Source organism: Camelus dromedarius, chromosome 7 (genome assembly GCF_036321535.1).
Source record: "Camelus dromedarius isolate mCamDro1 chromosome 7, mCamDro1.pat, whole genome shotgun sequence".
NCBI lineage: Eukaryota > Metazoa > Chordata > Mammalia > Artiodactyla > Camelidae > Camelus > Camelus dromedarius.
The window spans coordinates 28,838,875-28,854,229 of NC_087442.1; the positions used below are offsets into that span (position 1 = coordinate 28,838,875).

Consider the following 15,355-nt stretch of genomic DNA (forward strand, 5'->3'; position numbering starts at 1 on the left):
AGAAAAGAAAGAGGAAAAACACTGTGCTTAGGAAGGGTAGGTCACCCACTATGAGGTTAAAAACACCTAAGATACACAGGAGTGCTGAAAGCTTACATTTCATACCAGCCCCTCACCCCACCCCCACTCCTGTTATTTGGGTTTAATTGAACAGAAGACTGTGTATAATCTCAACAGCTCTAAAAACCAGTCTACAGCTGGTTTCAGCGCTGTACTTCTTTCTTCCGGAGATTTTTGATGACTGCCAGGTCCTACAATAGGTAATGAAGAAATGATAAATGGTCCATGATTCCTGCAAGGCTCAGAGTTTACAAAGACATACACAGATGATTACAACACAACTGAATACATGCTAGAAAAGATAATATGTACAGAAGGCAATTACTTAGTCTGCCATGACAGATTCTTTTAACTACTTTCCATCCTCTATTCTGTCATAATAGACCATGAAAAGTAGTATAAAAAATCAACTGGGGAGCCACTTAAAACTACATATGGGCAACTCAAGACTCATCTCACCAATTCATAAAAACTGATTTTAAGGAATTGATGAAATGAAGTTAAAGTAACTGGAGTTAAAATAGCAGTGACTTACTAGAGATTCAAAGGTACTTAAATATTGGGGTGAAATTTGAGAGTTGTATTAGGGTCAATGGCTTATTTTTTTAAGCTAGATGGAAAAAATAGATTGAAAATGCAAATGAAATATAGAAACCCATTCTTCTGAAATAAGACAAAAATGCTATCTTGCCTCATATCACTTATTTAAATAAATATTCATTGATGCATATTTTTTTTTGCCAAGTATTGCTGAGTGTTTGAGAGCTAAAGAGATACACAGATGATTATGTCCCGCCCTTGGGAAGTCTCGGATTTAGTATTGGGAGGTAAGATGTAATATAGGCAGAATGAGATAATGGCCTTAAGAAAGACTCATGAGTTGAGTGATGAGCTCAGAGATGGCCCACATCACTGTGTTTGTTTAGCAAATATTAACTGTGTGCCCATCATATGTACTGTAGACAATACTCCTTGCCTTGATTGGGTTTCTCATGAAAGCCACATCACTTTGTGAGAATTCATTAATGTTTGAAAAGAGTTTCTGAGACGGTAGGAAATGTAAACATATTAATTAGACAAGGGGGACTACTCTGATGTACCCTAGAAGACTCAAACATAATACTGATTTTGGATCCAGGCAGCTGAGACTGTGAATAAGAGCCCTTGGGTGAGGAGTCGGAGGACTTGTGTTCTCTGTCTTCAACATCGGCTTCTTATTGACTTCAGCCTGTGACCCTGCTAGTCTTCCCCTTCTTAAAACAAAAACAAAATCCCTTACTTGCCTCCAGGTTCTCCATAAGCTGTTACTTAATATCTCACCCCTTTGCCATCTAGAAATCCTGAATAATGAGTGTGCATCTGTTGTCTCCACTGCCTGAGACCACAGATTTTTTTTCCTTCTTCAAACATCTATTCCTTGGCTTATCAGAAGCCATACCCTCTATGACCATTTCTTCCTATAATCATGTGGGGGTTAACTCCCCCTCTTCCTGTCCCTTGAATATCAGCCTTCCTCATTCCCAACTCTCCCAACTCTCTTGCTGAGCTCTCATTCATTCCTAGGGTATGCACTACCACCGATAAGCTAATGATTTTTCATCTTTATCTCTAGCCCTGGACCTCTTCTAGATACTTCTTAAATCCTCCTCCTCCCTGCTAACTCCATTACAACAGCACTAGTCCAGGCCCCAATTATCTCTTTAGCTTCAGACTATAAATTCCAAGTGGTTGATTTGTTGATTCACTGTACAACCACCCAGGGATCCTTCTAAAATATAGGTTTGACCATATCATTTCTCTGTTTTACATGCTATGGTGGCTCTCCTCCCGACAGAATAAGTGAACTCTCTCACGTGGCATACAAGGCATCCAGAATCAAGCCCCCTAAACTTTTACTTCCAGTGGCACTCAACGCACAGTGTGTAGTTCCCTGTCCCTGTCCACCTTGACTTTCTCAGGTCTGTGCCATTGCTTTGCCTGGTTACCCTTCCGAATACTCCTGATCATCCTTTACAGCAGTCAGGCACATGATCATGGAAGCACTTGTGCAAGTTCCCCTGCTAGACTGTCGGCTTCCTGAGGGTAAAGACATGCTCTTCAGTTCAGTGCCAACATGGGACCTGTCAGCCTCAACACATTCATTCATTTGTTCAACAAATACATATTGAGTTCCTAGAATGCTGGCCAAATAAAACAAACACAGTTTGGATGAATGATAAATAAACCCAAATTTAAGACAGAATGACTAATGGTAAGTGAATAATGCTGATTTAAGCTCTCCCAATATAGCCTGTGATCTAAGACAAGTCACTTTGCCTGTCTGTGTGCTTCCGATTTCTCATCTTTAAGACTCTATAAAATCCCTTACAAATAAATGATAAATAAGAAGTTCTTTGACACTGATAGAGATGTCACCATTTCATTTCAGATCAATCAGAAATACTTGAGAATTTTAAGTCAAATTAAGCATCAAGAAAAGGACTGATGACAGCTCATAAGTCACCCGGAAGTGGCTTTCAGTCGGCTCTCCACCCCCCGTTTGCTGATGATGTCAGGTGTGTTACTGTAAGTCCACTTACCTCACTGGAAAAAAATGGGGAAAATAATGGAATAGACTTCCAAGGCTTGTAACGAGGATTAAATGAGGTAATTTGTGGAAAGAGCTTGCCACAGAGTGTAGCATGTAGTAAGTACCTAATCCACCCTAACTCTTAGTATTGTTAGAGCCTGGGAAATCCGAAAACATGGGCCTGGTCACTGAAACCCTTCCCTAGTGTGACAATAAGATTTGTAATATTTTCCCATTACAAGTCACCTTGGAAAGTAAGTTATCAGGAAGTATTGCAATACTAGTTATTTATGTCATGCCCGTAGTAACAAGGCTGAGATTCTGTTAAGAATGTTACAGCACCTTTAGATTCACACCAATCATACCCTAATTTCCTCAAGGCCATACTGGGAAAGCAACTTTAGGTGTTATACTTTGTACTTTCCTGTGATAAAGAGCTGAGCAAAGCATATGGTTTTTACCCAAATGACACTATTTCTTAACACAAGTAAATAATTAAGTCCCTAAGCATATAGTACTGTCAACATTTAGAGAACAAAACTGTAAAAAAATGACGGCGAGACAGAACAATCTAGGATGCATTTGGCCACATTCCTATCTCACTGTTTTACTCACTGCAGGCATAGTAAAAACCTTTTAAAATCATATTCACTAGAGAAAGGTCAAGATAAGTTAGTAAAACTTTAAATTTGAAGTCAGTGAATATTTAACAAATATATTAATTACCTATTTTCTGCCAGACATAGTGATAGGCTTTGGAGAGAAAATGGGAAGCAAGACAGATTAATAATTGTTTTTTTAAAAGATACAAAGTTCTTGTTACCAACTCCATGTGCTGATAAGAAGGGCTTAAATTAACCTTGTGATTGTTTGGATGCTTCATCATGTATTCCTTAATAGACTCCTAATGAGAGTTTATTAAATTCTAGGTACAATGGCAGACCGGGGAATTCAAAGATGAATAATACTGGGCCCTGCCTTCAAAGGAACTCATAGTTCAGAGGGGGAGAAAAATAATAAATGCGAAGTTACTGTTCAAAGAGAAAGGTGCTGGGGTGGGGGGAGACTGAAAAGGAAGTTGCTATAGAGATCATCTACTTCAGTGATCTTTAACAGCAGAGTTATTTAAAAATAAATATATACATGTATATATACACATATTCACATATATTCCCAATATAATATGATGTACACTATTGTCACAAGCCATTTTTCAATAGGTTAAAAATAAATACAAACTGTAGCTTAGCTATGACCAAACTAAGGTGAATTAAAAACTACTAGAATCTAAATATTTCTAATTATTTTCATTACGACTTGGCATTAAAAATAAATCAAAGCATCAACAGTTTCTGCCTATAAAGAACTTTAGGACAAGAGAATTTTCCAGCTTTATTCAGTTGAGCTACTAAACCATATGTACTTCCAAACTGCTATTTACAAAGAAGAAATTTTGTTTTGTGACACATGAAACTGAAAAATGTATAAAAGTCTTTACAGGACCAGGCATTTTCTTCTGAAAAGAAAATCAGGAGTGAAGTGTGGTTGGACTGAGTAAGTCCATTGGCAGTCTATTGACACAGACTCTGCCAACCCCCTTTAGACATGCCTTTTGCTACTCTGTAGGTTTTCCAGGGCAAATTTTCAACTTAAAAGGCCACAATTTCTGACATTTAGCTTGCTCTCTAAAATAACTTACTTTATTATCAATGTGTAAGAAAGGAAACTATTTTATAAGTAATCTAAAAAGCAAACAATTACCAAAAAGTTTTCATTCATTCTAAAACTATTCTAAACCTTCCTGAAACCAACAGCCGTGCTGCTTGGATGACAGACACTGGGACAGCTCATGATCATAGTCGAGGGACTCAGCTGTTCCTACACCCACCACCAACCTCAGACAAGTCCCTCAGACTTATCCAGGCTCAGCAACCTCATTGCTAATGGTGACACCTATGGCGCATCAATGACAAGGCTGTCTTCATGATACATTACACCTGAATCATTTACTTATTCATTCATTTCAATAATCAAATCAAATCAAATCATTCATATTTATTGAACACCATCCATGTGGCCAATGTGACTCTAAGCACTTGAAATACCACAGTGACTCATCCCTGCCCTTGAGGAACTTATAGTCTGGTGGGAAACATGGACAAGTTGAAGTAAATCTCTCTCCTGTGTAAGGAAAGCTGTGAAAGGGGTGGAGATAAAGGATACACCTCGGAGGGGCTTCTTCCTCAGACTTGAAGCATCAGGGCAGGTTTCTGGGGAGCAGGGGTGTGTAAGGAGAGGCCTGAGTGAGGAGGAGCAGGCAGTGAAGAGCTGGCAGGCAGTCCCAGGCACAGAGCATGTGAAAAAGCCTCTGGAGAACAGAGAGCACATGTGCCTTGGAGAAACCAAAGAAATTCAGTGTAGTTGGATCTTGGTAAGTGGGGGAGGTTGGGGAGAGAGTTGAGAGGCAGGCAAAGATGAAATCACAAGGGACTTTATAAGTCACCTTAAGCAGTGTGGATTTTGCCCAAATGTCAATAAGGAGCTTGGGGAAGGAGAGAAACAAGTGATCAGATGCAAAGCTGCAAAGAGTAGAATGAACTCTAGGGAGCCAATAAAAGGGAAACCAGACAGGAGCCTATTTCAAAAATCCTCATAAGAATTAGGAGTGATGCGAGATGGGGATTGAGAAAAGTGAATACATCTGAAGTTTTTGCAGGAGACAGCCTTGACAGGTCTTGGTATGTGGAGACAGGTGGGGAAACTGGGAATCAAGGATGAGCCGTAGGTCTTGGCTTTGGACAGCTGTGGGCTGGTGCTGCCACTCGCTGGGACTGGGAATGCAGGATAACTGTGTGGGTGGGGCAGATAAGAAACTCGCTATGGGCAGAAGGTGCTTGTCCATGCTGAGATGTCAGGTGAGGAACACTGGGGATAGTGGATTTGGGAGTCATCAGCATAGAGGTAATAATTAGAGCTAAGAGGATGCACGAAATTTCCCAGGACGAATAAGTAAGACAATAATTAGGACTCTGTCAAACAACAACATTTAAGAGCTAGCGATGTGAAGACCACATGAAAATGTGATTATAAAAGCTCACATTCACTTACTACCTATTATTTGCCAGCCTTCACCTGGGCCCATTATACATAGTAGCCTGAAAATTTACAACAACCCTACCAATTTATTAAACCACAGTGTTAGAGGTCTATTTTTTCCCGTCAAGAGTCAGCTTCTTTTGAAATTCTCTTTGGTCTACACAACTGGTAGTCAGTGCTCCTGGGGAGAAGCTATCCAGCCCTAAGCAGTTTGGGGGTGGGGAAATAAGTTCTAGGTCTTAGATAGAAACTCTCTTTCCTTCCCTTGGACTTGCTTTAAATTCATCCGTGGAATGATAAGGCACCCAGTGCCAAGATCCAGTCCCCATCTGCAAAAAGAAGGTTCCACACTGGAGTCTGGGGCCAAGTCCCAGGTGGGAATAGTGTTCCCTGGCCTGGCATTGTCATTGTGTGAGCTCCATCTCAGGCAAAGGGGAATTATGAAGAAGGCGCTGTTGGGATAAGACCCAGGTGTTTGACTACCTGGCGTTATTCAGTTCATTTCCTTCTAGAGAAACAAGTCACACCAAAGTCACAGGGAGGACAAGATGAGATGACATTCAATCCCAGTTTGCCCTTAACAGTCCTGGTTTACACCTTTCTTCCCAGTATCCTGTCCAGTTGAGAAATTGAGGACACCCCCAAAAGGTCCTGTTTGGGCAAATTATATGTTTAACCACATAGGGTTAAAGCTCAAACCCCGTGACTTGTAAACCAATGCCTTTTCTGCTTCTCTGGGCTGTTGCTTATTTGTCTGTATGCTATTCTCAGGCCTCCTCAACAAAAACATATCAATACTATGTGACATTCATGTAAAGACAGCCACAATATCTCTGCTTGTGAACAGCAAATTTTTTTAAAAAGGATTAGTAGATAGATATACCTATATATAAGTTGATCAAACAGAAATCTAAACAGGTAAAAATTTTTGTATTATATTGGTATTTAAAATCTTAACCATGTCTTCTAAAATTTCAGCTTATTTTTATGACTCTGATTTCCTGTAAATTTTATTGACTTGGCAATACTTGCAGATTTTCTAAAGTCCAATGTCTTCCTTTCAAAGTTTCTCTCCCACCACATTGTGTTCCTATAGTTCATTCTCTGAAGTCACATCAAAGATCTTAAAATGTGTCACTGTGGTTTAGTTAATGTTTTCTTTAAAACCCCTGTTTGTTCGGTAATAAGGAAACTTTGATAATGAAAACGGTTACTCTAAGTGCATTTTATTAGGGGCATGTGAAGGTTGGGCACTCAATGGGTAAGTGTTTAACACTCACAGGCATTTCAAAGCTCCTGGCAAGATCCACTCTGAAGGGAGGCAGACAAGGAAAGAGCATTTGGGATAAACAGAATCGGGCTTTACAATAAGGACCAAAAATGTTGGAAATGGTGGAATAAAGTTGTTGTCTAAGAAGACCTTTGAATCTCAATGTTCTTAGGTCCCATCATTGTAGTCTGCCATCATCCACAGCTTTGGACATAAATCTCAAGTTTAATAAACCTAAAGAGTTTATGTTCCTGTTCTCTTAAATATAATGCCTGTATTTCAAGAATTATCAGTTAAGAGCTAGGGTGTTCTGTTAAGGAAACCAAGATTTCCACTCTCACTCTCCCCTAACCCTAAATTTTTCCATATAAAGCCTTTAATTATAGTGAACTGGCTGTTGGGTAAATATACGGTATGAGTTAGGAATTTAGATTCCATTTTAATTCACATATTTCATATACAATATCCTAATGACCTCAAGGGATAAAGTAGGCCACAGCCAAGTCATGTGGCATTTTGCCTGAAGGTACTCATAGTCATAACCCCTGAAGGCAGTTGACTCCTGGTGACTTTTACAGAAGACCGTAGCCATCTGCAGGTGCTCCAGAATAGTCACCATCCTTTTGTGCTAAACCCATGCTTCCCAGAGAGTAGATCCATTCAAACCAAAGCCTCTGCCTTGTGTTAGGAAAGCTCAGAACCCAGACAAGGAGAAGATGAGACAGTGTGGAGAGACGAGCCTATGGATCAGGAATAATCCCAGTGTGCTACGTGTAGGCGTCGGGGTCTCTCCCAGTTCATGTCTCATTGATGCTCACTGCTGGGAAGAAGGCCAAAGTCATGCAATCTCTGGGGCCTGATACTTGGAGACTCACCACTGAGGTCTCATCCTAAGAAGTGGGTGCCCCAGGGATATTAGAGTTCTCCAGTTTAAAGTTGTACACATACACATGCACACACTTGCACAAAGGTAAGTGTGGAAAATAATCTCAGCTATGACGACCACTCTTATGTATGCATGAGCTAACTTTTTCAAAATTATCTCAGTTAGTAGCCTTACCTCATCTGCAACTTTCCATATTTCTTGATCACTCCACTGTCCATAGGGATCCAAATTTTTTCTAAATGTTCCAGAAAAGAGGAATACTTTCTATAGCAACAGAAAAAGAGGAAAGCATGAATAATCTAAGCATATTTGTATATTTCCCTTATTTTATTGTGAAATATTCCAAACCGAAAAAAATACTTTAAAAACAACGTAACAAACATCCATGTACTTACCATCCAGTGTTCCTACATTTTACAAATTTTATCATATTTGCTTTGTATCTTTTTTAAGAAATAAAATACTATAGCTACACTTGAAGCCCTTAGTGAACACTAATCAAATCCCAATGTCCTTAGGAGAAAGAAATTGAGATCATTGTAAGTTATGGGAAATTAATTTGTTTTATTTCTAGCAATATTCCCTATTATAAGCAAATGTAATATAAAATTAAACAGTTAAAAATTATAAGTTTATGAGTTATAGTTAACTTGTTAGAACAAGTTCCTATTTTGTTCACGGATGTTCTTCGGATTTCTTTTTATAAGTCCTAGCTTCCTAAGGGATTTTGAAACTGTATGAGTTTATAGGCACTCAAACACACATGTTCATAGGTCTCTAAGCCAAGGCACACTTCCACTTAGACACCCAGCCAGACACAGAAGAGGGGAGCAACTCAGCATCTGGTGAAAGAGTGAAAATCAAATATTTGTTTATGTGAATGCATGTCACAGAAGGGAAGGGAGCCAGATGAGGAAGATCCTGCTGAGGTGACAGAACGACAGCCTAATTTCCTGTAAGGAGCATTGCACAACTATCACCCCTACTTGCTACATCACTGTCTACTTAGGTCTGCCTATAGGACTAAACCAATGTGTAAAGAAAATCACTGTCTCAGTGAAATGCTGATGCAACAATAACAATAATGTCTAGCTCTCTCTGCACACGTAGGTGAACTGAAAAACACTTCTGATGTTAACACTCGGAATAATTCTTTCTCTGCCTTGTTTCTTTTGCCTTTGTTAACAACATCCAGTAAGGAGAACTGAGAGTTAAATTTCTCAAAGCTTAGGTTTCGCAGTTTGCTTCAGACTAAGAGAGAATGCTCAGTGCCCATCTGACCTGTGAGGAACTGCACGAGGCAAGTTGGCCCCGGATGAATGGTGTCTGTGCCTCTCGGGCAGAACGAGAGCATCCTCACCATGGCAGCCAAGCTTAAGGGGAGTCACTTTAGAGACCTCATTCCCTGGGGCAGAATTTATGGCTTGAAGAACAAAATGTTGCCAAATACCTCAGCCAACCTCTGGAGGAGGCAACAAGAAGACTCATGCTGGCATTTTTTAATCTGCATCAAATCACACTCCTAAGGGGTGCTCCCTCTGCTTTACAGACGTGAATATGAGAGAAGAATATACGACTCATAAGATCATAAGATATGATGGATATATTTGTGCCTCCTCCTCCAAGCTTCCAAGTTAATAAAAGTCATGTCCAAAATAAGCTAAAGAGAGCAGACAAACTGCATTACTGGGGAATTCTGATAAGCCAAAGAGAATTAAACAAGAAGTGGCTCTGAGAACTCCAGTCAATACATTAATGAAGCAATTGGGTTTATTTAGTACCTAAAGTTCAAAGGCTTGCCGATGGAATTTTGCCATTTACTGCATTTCACATCTTTTATTTTAATATTGTGGTTTTTTATGTAACGGCTTCTAGCATTGTTGAGAAAGATGTGAAATAACAACTGTGAGGGTTTCCCAAGTATCAGACAACATGTTACTTCACAAAAGTTATCTTCACCAGGAACTCAGAGGCTGGAACCCATAGCTCCGGTTTATGGCGGGCTTACCATGAGCCAGGTGAGGCTCTTTACATGCGTTATCACTTTGTGTCTTCATTCCAACCTAATGAAATAGCTTCCATTTTCGTCCATGAAGAAATCACAGCTGGCAGAAGTTAAGTGACTTGCCCAAGGTCACTTAGCTAGTAGACCGTAGAGCTGGAATTCAAAGCTAAGAATGTTTATCTCCAAACCTGTGCTCCTCAAAACCATAGCAAAGTGCCTCAAGTCCTGTGCAGACCAGTTTTGATCCATGATCTGGAGCTCACGAAAGATTAAAAATTGGGCAGGAGCAGCCCAGGTGGGTCTATAAATAGCTCATCAGCAGAGTCTAATTTAAGCACTGCTAACCATCCCTCTGGCCACAGGCTCAGTTCCTGCACCTTGAACTGAGACTTTATCTTCCTCTTCTTATGCAGGACTTGATTTGAAAGCTTTTACATGGGTTGTAGTGTCCTTGTAACCTTCAGGGAGACTTACACAACCAATAGAACAGCGCAATAGGAAATTTCACTCTGGTTAAATGAAAAAAATCCCATTCTTCTGAAGGACTGTAGAGGTAGGTAGGTAGAGGCCAAAGGTATCCTAACATCAAAGCAGACACAGGTTATTAAAGGCAAGGTGCCTTGTGAAGATGCTGTGGCCATGCAGCTCTGGCCTGGCAGGAATCTCTACGAACAGGAACCTAATGTCTTTGCGCTTCAGTGTTCTCATTGTAAAATGTGGGAGATGCCATCTTTCTTCTCAAATCTGCTCTACCTCTGGGCTTTCACATTTTAATAGACAGCACCTTTGTTTTATCAGTCCACAAACTTCAGAGTCATCCACAACTTATATTTCTCCCTGATCTTCCCAGAAGGAATCAATCATCAGTCCTGTGGATTGTTTTGCCCAATAGATCTCAAACCCATGTTTCTCTCTCTCTCCTGCCCCCATGTAGTTCAAGCCCCCAGGCATCCTTCTCTGAGCACTTCAAGAACCTCCCCCTTGATTTTCTGCCTTTCCCTCTTGCCTCTTGTCTAGTCCACTCTCGTTTAGCAACCAAAGCCGTCACTACAAGTATAAATTGGATCACGTTGTTAACCTTCTACAAAACCTTCAGCAGCTTTCCATTACATTCAGGATGAAATGTAAAATCCTTAAGACAGACTGCAGACCCTGCGTGACTCAGCGCGTGACTCAGCCCCTCCCGCTTCGCCTGGCCCATGCAGCTCCTTCCTCTGCTCCACTCCCTTTTTCACTCCAGCCACATATATGGCTTTCCTCCACCTCCTCAGTTCATTCCACACATTCTATCCTCCCTCCCTGGGAATCTCAACCCCTACACCTTCTTCCTATGGCCAAGATATCCTCCAGGTCTCAAATTAGATGTCACTTCCTCAGAGGTATCTTTCCTGATCCCCAATAATGAATAAGGTCCCCCAAGATATGATGTCATAATACCTACACTTTACTTTCACAGCTTACAGTGAATATTAGAATTGTATATGCATTTATGAGCATTTTGGTTTTAATGCCTGTCCCTTTTCCTAGACCATGACCCTGTCATTAGCACCCAGGCTTTACATAGTATAGGCTCAATAAATATTGCCTGAATAAATATTTACAGAAAAATCTGTAAAAAAAAAAAAAATTTACAAAAAATCACATCACATGGGCCGATGTGAACATAAGAAGAAAAATATGAAAAATCATGGTCAGAGTCCAGCCCATACTACTTTTCTTCCTTCTGGAAGAATAGCTACCACAACCCAGAGTCTGTAAATGAGAAATATGAACAGCCCATTAAAACTTTTGATCTTTCTTCATAATTGCTTGAGAAATGGTACACCTACCTTTTTTTCACCATAGCCTGATAATTTATATATAATATTCATCAAGTGTATGGAAATACATTATATATTAATTAGTTTTATTTAAAATAGATATATATTTAAAGTTATGAAGGAAGAAAGTTACTCGTTGAAACTAGACACCCAAAAGTTTTTTAAGTGTAGTGGATTTGATACCATTCAGAAATTCTGTAGGTCTTTTGTATATAGTTTATGATCTAGCATTAAAGTAATACTTTAATTTTAACTTTAAAGAAAACTTAACTGAACAAACTGGTTAAGTTAGAATTCAGTTTCACAGTTAATCAAACATTCCATTCTTGTCTTACAAAGAGCATCTGGCACTCACTCTCTTGCTTTGAGGGGCACCAGTAGGTGTCTCCTTGCTTCTGCACTATTGTAAACAGTATTTCTACAACCTCATGTCTAAAGCTGAGAGGTCCTCGGAGGCCACCTATGTCCTTTACCTGGTTTACAATGAAACAGCCAGGGTCCTGAGAAATTATATGGATTGGCCAAGGTGGCATAGTCTGATTGTGCAGCAAAAAATATACCTAAAACTATACATCACAATGATCTTATACCTTTCTTTCAAGAAACTGTTCACCAGTAGGAAAATTAGGGTGTGCAAATATTTGATATTTACTTAATGTCATGTATGTATGCTACAAAGAGCAATCTTAGGACTCAAGGAAGAACAAAAGAGCACCATTGTTCACCACCTGACTAATCTCTTCCCTGAAGCAGACTCCTTAATCGCTCAACTCGGTGGAGATAACCGAGCGGGCATGGAGTGCTCCGAGCTGGTCACGCACAGGCAGCAGGCAGTGTGCTTTAGCCTGGGATGTCAGATGAAAAACGAAAAAGCATTTGGCTTCTGTGGTTATTGAATGTAGTATAAACTAAATAAGCAGGAGGAATGACTCCTTATCCTTACATATACGGTGTTGTTTGTCTCAGAAGGGAAACACATATGTATCTATCACATACAGTTTTACTAAAGTGTGGCCCAAATGCTTATAAACATCAAAGTGTCTGTAATCTTGCCTTTTGGTGATGTCTGCAAAACTTTATCACAAGTTGAATTTGTCAATAAAAATCCATCCAATAGGAACGAATCAAGCTCCTAAGGTGGCATCACAGAAGTAAGTGCTGCTTTGCTTTGAGCAACACCTAGTAATGAGAACAAGGTGAATAAAGTATTTATGAGTCCAAACTGTTTCAGGCTGATAACAGAGAATAATGTTATAATGCACATATCAAGTTTGTATGCAAATGATTGCATGTAACATGTCCAAATTTTTGTTTCCATAAAGCCATTTAATGTGTCACAATCTTTTACAGCACAATATTTTAGTATATGCTTTTTCAGAAATAGCATTTACAATGATTTCCAGATCTGATCCAATTATCAAAAATCTCAAAACTTTAGGCTCAGATGTAGTAAGACTGTCTTGTACTAATTGCCGTACTAGTTATTTTCCCTTTCTCCCTTGAATACGGCACTCCACACCCACCGTCCTCTCCACTTTAGTCCAGGCTCCCACAACATACCAGCTAGAGAGTTTCTCAGCCCATCAGCCTGCTTCTCATCCTGCCGATTGAAGTCAACCCTCCACATGCTGCCAGCAGCAGTGCAGACTTCTGCTGCCTTTTCACTGCCCTCCTCTAGCTCAGGAAGACACAGCCCCAGCTCACTGGACCACCTTAGGTCTTGTCAAGTCTTTCCTGCTTTCTCCCAATACTCCCTAACACATGGCCTCCTCTGCCCTTTGCCCTCAACTCTTTCTAGTTTCCATCTCTGTAGTTGATTATAATACCCTTGTTTGGGATCCTGGAATATCCTCTCCACAACTCTCTGCCCCCAACCTTTCTAAAATCTACAAATTTTATAACACTTTATGGCCCATCTTAATCATTAGCTTCTTTTTAAAAAATTTTTTCTTTCAGCTTTATTAAGATATAATTGACACACAGTACTGTATACTTTTTTGAGGAGAGGGTAATTAGGTTTTTATTTATTTATCTATTTATTTATTTTAAAGGGGGTACTGGGGATTGAACCCAGGACCTCATGTTTGCTAGGCACACTCTCTACTACTGAGCTATACCGTCCCTCCTTAATCATTTGCTTCTTTGTAAAATTGTCAATACTCACTTGTTCATTTCTAATCTAATACAAAAATGAAAGAGACATGATCCCCTGTCCTCAAGGAACTATAAATAATAACAACCAGCACAACACAGTGTATTGTCCTTACTACAATACCAGGGAGTAGTTTAAGTACTTTATTTATTCCTTTATTCATTTCATCCTCACAAATCCCCAATGAAGTAGTTACTACCATTATACCCATTTTACAGACAAAACTGAGGCTCAGAGAAATTAAATAACTTGCCTAAGATGATATGGCTGGTAAAATCCAGATACTAGTAGAATCACAGCCTTTTGTAAAAGAGACCAGCATTTAGTGACCCAGCAGAAACTTATGTGTATTGAATTCCTACTTTTGTATGTGCTATATGAGAGACAGGAAAACCAGTTAGGTTAAAAAAAAAAACAAACTGTTTTACTTTGCACTTCTATGACATTCTTTCTGCTAGTCTTCTTTGATTGTTGATGATTTTGTGTTTCAATCTTGCTTTCTTAACTAGCATGTCTACGAAGCGTTTACAACACTGAGTAGGAATTAAGCAAATGCACAGAAAATTCCAATATAAGACACAGAGAAGTGCCAGAAGAGATTTATAAACAAAGTTCTAGACCCCATCTGGGACTGGGGTGCGGGAGTGGAGAGTTGGGGTTAGAGTCCGAGTTAAAAGGGGAAGGGAGGGAGTGAAAGAAGGCCATCTGACAGAGTTTAACATTCGAGGTGCCTAAGTGACCACGATGAAGGAAGATCATCTCAGACAGCGGAGGCACATGGACAGAGGAAACGAGAGAGAAGTTTCTGCTTAACTGAAACTTCCAAGTGCGCAGGTGTGAAGAGTGGCGGATCTGACTGGGAAGGTTGGGTTGGGACTTGATCGCCAGGGACCTAAACCACAAATGGAAGAATCCGGACATTATTTGGTGAAGAAAGAGGGGGTCCTAGAAGGATTTTGACATGGCAAGTCACAAAATTGGAATGCTACTTTTAAAAGTTTAACTTGTGTGCCACATACAATGGAGAATTTCAAAGAAGAAAATGAGAAAAGCGCAGCAGTGGGAGCAAAAGGAGGAAGGATCCAGTGATGCGGGGGAAGGGGCGACAAGAGCTTGGAGCTAGACTCTCTCGCAGTGACCCACAGCACTTCCTGACCTGCCCTTCCCTCGGCCATGACTAAGCCTAATTACCTAGATTTCATTTGTCGTTTTAGTTTCTTCCTTGGGTCTGTGACTTAACGCAATGTGTGCAGTTTTGAGCTTCTCGTTGGAATCTAATAGGATGGACTGGGGCCTCATTTGGCATCTTTACATAACTATGGAATCAATTGTACTTATTATCATTTAAAGCATAACGAAGGAGTTTAATAACTAATTACTAAATTGGTAATTATTCTGAAATGGAATGAGAACTGCTGTCCTCGCAGTTTCCTCGTTCAGATCTACAGAAAAGTGTCTTGGCCCTATCTGCTGTCTCTCACAGCAAAAGGTGTTCCT

At 39.9% G+C, this 15,355-nt stretch overlaps 1 protein-coding gene across 1 annotated transcript in view; it reads right to left on the bottom strand.

The window, feature by feature from the left end:
• Positions 1–15,355, bottom strand: part of CFTR (CF transmembrane conductance regulator) — a 140,800-nt gene that overhangs the window by 3,836 nt on the left and 121,609 nt on the right. Inside the window, exon 24 of the mRNA XM_064487383.1 lies at positions 8,056–8,145. Coding sequence (XP_064343453.1) covers positions 8,056–8,145 — 90 coding nt within the window. The remainder of the gene's footprint in view (positions 1–8,055; positions 8,146–15,355) is intronic.